We start from the raw sequence: 5,586 nt of genomic DNA, 5'->3' as shown, positions 1-5,586 counted from the left end.
ATATATAATTTAAAATTTAATATTACCTGGTCAAAGTAGTAAGCATTGTAGGTAATAAATTGTTGTGAGAAGCAAGAGGAGTATGTGCATCCCATATTGACCTTTTGTGATGTAAATATCTTGAAAGAGTTGTGATTAATGTACTAGCTGGTTTCAAAGGTTTAGCTGCACTTACTGGCTGGGTCCCATCAGGAAATATCACAGTTCCAAATTCACATGGCATTCTTTCATACCTGAAAAAGACAAAGTAGTAAGGAATCATTTGGTTTTCAACAGTTAATTTGAATGATAATAAAAAATAAACATATTAATTAATCAAACATGAAAATCATATAAGTAAGAAATTAAAATATAAATTAAACATTTTTGGAAAACTATAATAAGGCTTTATGAATCTAATAGTTTGTAAAATCTAAGTTAAGCTCCGCCTTAAGCAGAACTTCAAAAAAAAGGGAAAAGGACCGTGAAATGACTCACACAAGATCAGCTTAAAGACTACTTTATTCCTCGTTCTAATCCTCTATATATACATTCTTGTAGTGTTTATGTAAGTCCCTAGGTATTAGTGGAGATAATAGGTACCCTTGTACCTTAACTTCTATACTTCTCTATACTGAACCTAAATTCACTATACTCTCTATACTCAATCTAAATTCAAATCCACATCACACCTAGAAATAAAATTCTAAGTCATTCTGGTTTGATGTAAAGCTGTTTAACACTTTAATTGCTCCAGCCAAATATATGCAGGAAGTGGGATTTCCTTGTCTCCACTGCTCCCCAGCCACATATATACAGGTTGCATTTAGAGTTGAGAATGATACATTGATATAACAATTTTATTTATTCTGATATTTCTCCGCAAGTTATAGATTCTAAATTTTGTAAGAAAACAATAATTTTTATGTGTTATGTATTGACAATACTGGGTTGAAAAGAAATTTGGTTTAATTAAACAAATAAATCTGAAATATTAAAAATTAGGCCAACTCAAGGAAAGAAATTTTTGCAATTAGGGGCTCTCACACAGGTAGTAGTTCAAATACAGGCATTTCCATCCTAAGGGAACAACCCAGATCTGTGGCATCAATGACCCAACCTTGGGTCCAGAGAAAGCACAGCTGCACCCAGCTTGTATTTAGTTAGACGAGCTTGTCTATCCAAGAGTAGAGAATAAAGCAATTGGGCATAAACAGAGTAGACAGGAAATGGGTGGAGATAAAAGAACCTTAAAGATCAAAAGATTCGGGCTAGAATTTTCCTAGGGGGTAAAGTCCCGCCCTATTCTCCTCCTCACTATACAATTAGCCAATGAAATGGCTGGACAGAAAGCAGAGGGGAGGAAATATAGCAATGAAGAAGGAAGGTGAAAAGATATAGTTCAAGTGTGAGAAGTTCTACAGTGTAGAGAGCTAGCAGAGATTCTAGAGGTCGATTCAATCGATTCACAGCATGGCAGTCACACAGAGCAGTAGAGGTTCTAACTAGAGACAGTAGTGGGGTAGCAGATCAGAGAGAGAGGTCCAGCAGAAGACACCAGAAGCCGTGGATGAGCTAATTTTTAACAGCAAACAAATTAAATAATAGTAAAGTCTGGTAATTGACTAAGCATTCTCAATTGAATTCCATATATAAATCAATATTAATTCATAATCAATACCTTTCGTCCATAAGCTCTCTTTTGTAAAATATACCTCATCTCTAAATAACTCTAATAAACCCATTGTTTTCTCAACTCGATCTGATGGTTTAAATACCCTAAATGCCATCTGACTATCATGGCTAAGTAAATTAGTCATAATACTTCTGGATAAGATATTAGATGTTTAAGTATACCCAATTACATTTAGTATACCATGGTAGGGGTTTCAGTGGTACCTAAAATTTTATTTAAACAGACGGATGATAGATTTCTAAGAACAGTAGATCGGTTTTCATAAGGAACTGATAGAAATATTTAATATATATAATAAATGCAGTTTCTGGAACCCCCACTCGCCCTTAGAAAGGAGGTTAGTCAAAAACGTAGCAGATGCAAAACAATAATATTTTAAAATATATCAAACTTTAAAAAAAAAAAAAAAAAAAAAAAATTAACTTCACCAGTGGCATATAAAAATAAAAAATATTGGCAAAAAGCAGCCCCTAAATCACTGCACACTACAGTGCTTAATCCCTATCAATCCCAGTCGCACCGACTGGTTCACCATCCTCTCGCCCCTTTCAGCCATTAAAAGGTTAACTACACCTTTATAATATTCTTCTCTTATATTTACAAAGGAGAAAATATTCAATCAATAGTTGAATTAGTACATCAAAAACCACATTGATAGATTCAGATGATATATAATTCGTTATAATAAATACTTTATAACATGTAAGGAGTCAAATTGATGGATTACTAACTGGTTTCAATCTCTTTTTGTGTATAGAAATGAGTATAAATTCTTGTATCAATACTTGGAAATAATAATAAATTTGAAAAAGTTTTTATTTTTCCAAATATTTTTTACAGAAAAAATGTAATATAGAAATTACAACTTGACCACACAACTGGAATAATTCATTTATTCATTAATTATTGCCGCAACAGATGTCTGAAGCAGTCCTTGGTCCACTCATTGCACTTTCCCAGTCCTATCTGTCAGTAGCAAGCCTAATAGATATACCTGTTTTCTTCAGATTCTGGGAAAAACTGTCCTTTCATCTTCCTTTTAGACTTTCATGAGACCTTAATCCATCAAAATTTCCATAATAAAGACATCTGTTCACTATTACTCAAGAATGAAACCTCAGTCTGTATTACAAGATGGAATTCTCACAAAGGTATTTAAATTCTAAAAGACCACTCCCTTTACAGACCAGTTGCCCAAACTGAACTTGAATAATTCATTAGGAATATATATTAGATTCTGGCTACTTTGTAAGATTTTAACTTTTAGGTAGTTATTTCAACTTCCTCTTAACAGGGGTTAACTGAAAGGACTTAACACTCTTTTATGTAAAAGATTATTTTCTATACTCAAAATACTATTAAAGTGTTAGTAAGCCTTATTCATAGACTTCTTATTTGTTATAAGTCTTACTATTATTATTAATAGCTACCATATACCTTATTTACGATTCTAAAGCTATCTATTTCTCTGATTGTTTCTTTTTTTTAAATTTGTTCTTTTTATTTTCCCTTTTACCTAGGCATGAATAAATATTCTCTTTGATATTATCCTTGATCATTACCCATAACTTGTACATATCCTTACTATCCTCCTCTAAAATGTTTAGGACTATTAAAACCTATTTGTAATATCTAACATTTGTAGGATGTCTTCTTCCGTCATCCATCTTCTGCCTCCAAAACCTTTCTTCAATCTTTCTTTGACTACGGGCCATTTGGTTTCTTCATATGCCTGAATTTGGTTCAGAATACTCCACTTTATTCTACACATCAAGGACACTTTCAAAAAGTTCACCAATATATACACGGTGTTTCAGGGTTAAGTGGCCAAACTGGAAATATGAATTAAGGACCTCAAAAGAAGAAAAAAAATTTTCTCTGAAGGTATGTCCACAAACACTTTGCTTAGGAGATATTCACACCTAAAGATTTTCATTATAATGAATTAATTAATTAATATTTAGGTTATATGAAATAAATATAACTTATTTATTTGTTCCAACTACTTTATTAATTAAACGGAAACATTAAATTCATATTAAATGTTGTTCAAAGTGATTTCCTTGAGCATCAAGACAGGTTCGGCATCTTTCTTCAACAGCAGCAGTTGCAGAACGGCACTGGATATGGGTTATTGTTTCACAAGATTCAATTATACTTCTTCGTAAGGAATTAAGATCATTGACCGGCCTTGCGTAGACTTTTTGCTTAATGTCACCCCAAACAAAAAAATCCAGTGGTATCAGAATTGGAGGGCGTGCAAGCCAAGCCACGGGTCCTGCATGGCAAATCCATTGATTGGGATAATTAACATTTAGCCATTGTTGTGGACCTCTTCCGTAATGTGCAGGACAACCATCTAATTGAAGCCACATGTCCCTTCTCAGTTGCAATGGAATATGTTCAATTAAATCATAGTAATCATTATTACAAAATTCCAGAAATGTGCCCACATTTAGTCGAGGCGGCAAGAAATGTGGACCTATTAAATTATTGTCTATTATCCCCAACCACACATTGAACTGAAACTGGAGCTGAAAATGATACTCACGAATTACATGGGGATTTTCCTGTGACCAGAGGTGATTATTTTTCTGATTGAAGGTACCTCTTCTTGTGAAGGTAGCTTCGTTTGTCCAGAGAATGTTTCCTGAAAATTGTGGATTATGCTCAATTTGATTTAAGTACCAATCTGAAAAATGTCTTCTTTGCCAAAAATCTTGCAGTAATAAATTTTGTACCCATTGATAATGATATGAGTGAAGTCCATCTGCAATGAGAGTTCTCCATTCTCTGTAGTTGGCATAATATTTAATTCTACTTAAGCTCTTCATACACTGCCAGATGGATTATCATCAAAATATTGTAATATGGTCGCACTCCTTTCTTCATTTCGTAAAGGGACAAAAATACTATCAGCACGCGGTATTATAGCAAATGTACCAGTTTCTCTAAGACATTGAAATGTGAAGCTAAAGATAGACTTGTTTGGTAATCTTCTATTTGGAAATGGCCATGGATATTCACGACGGGCAGCATTAGCATTGCAAAAACCATACACAGACACCATATCGGCATATTCACCATTAGTATAAATTGAAGGCATAATGATGAGTACTTTGCAAAAGCCTCTTACAAACTGATAAATGTTATTGACAGTTCTCTATGCTAATTCTAAATAGTATTAATCCTTATGTTGCCAATAGTTTTTATACAGTTAGTGATAAAAGGCCATATTAGTATTCTAGCTAATGCATCTCTTAAACAAAGCGTTTGCGGACATACCTTCACTTTGAACAACATTTAATATGAATCTTAATGTTTAAATTTAATTGATAAAGTAATTAGAACAAATAAATAGGCTTTATTTATTTCATATAACGTAAATAATTCAGAACAATGAAAATCTTTAGGTGTGAATATCTCCTAAACAAAGTGTTTGCGAACACACCTTGAGAGGAAATTGTTTTCTTGCTTTGAGCTCCTTAGTTCATATTTTCATTTTGGTCACTTAACCCTGAAACACCCTGTATATAAACCATATTCCTTGTCCTAGTATATCGATTACTGCCCACCAACTATATCAAGACTATTAACATTCCCATACATTTCATTAATCTCAAATTTTTAATTTGAGTCATGAATTCCCTTGAGGAGTTTTCCCCAATGGAAACTCAAGTAAACAACTAGTTTAACTTTGTATAGTGTATGCTTTACTTTCATGTCTATTTATGGTAATTTTGAAAAAAAAAAAAAAAAAAATGTAAGTAGTGTATACAAAGCTAAATAACACCTTTCACTTGCTAAACCATAAGTCCTAAGCCTATGTAAAACTCTCCAATATGTTTAACATATACCTTAATCTAATTTAATACTTAATTTAACTCACCATATATATATATATATATATA

The 5,586-nt window shown here is 32.7% G+C and overlaps 1 protein-coding gene across 6 annotated transcripts in view; it reads right to left on the bottom strand.

The window, feature by feature from the left end:
* The window catches only part of LOC106679968 (KICSTOR complex protein SZT2), a 240,391-nt gene that overhangs the window by 167,263 nt on the left and 67,542 nt on the right, over positions 1-5,586 (bottom strand). For all 6 annotated transcript variants that reach the window (XM_067050326.1, XM_067050330.1, XM_067050327.1 and 3 more), the window contains one exon: positions 27-233. In XM_067050326.1, coding sequence (XP_066906427.1) covers positions 27-233 — 207 coding nt within the window. The remainder of the gene's footprint in view (positions 1-26; positions 234-5,586) is intronic.

The sequence above is a fragment of the Halyomorpha halys genome, unplaced genomic scaffold (assembly GCF_000696795.3).
Source record: "Halyomorpha halys isolate HHAL.00 unplaced genomic scaffold, Hhal_1.1 Scaffold237.1, whole genome shotgun sequence".
Lineage (NCBI taxonomy): Eukaryota > Metazoa > Arthropoda > Insecta > Hemiptera > Pentatomidae > Halyomorpha > Halyomorpha halys.
The sequence above is the reverse complement of the archived record's forward strand: the minus strand, read 5'-3'. Positions and strand labels throughout refer to the sequence as shown.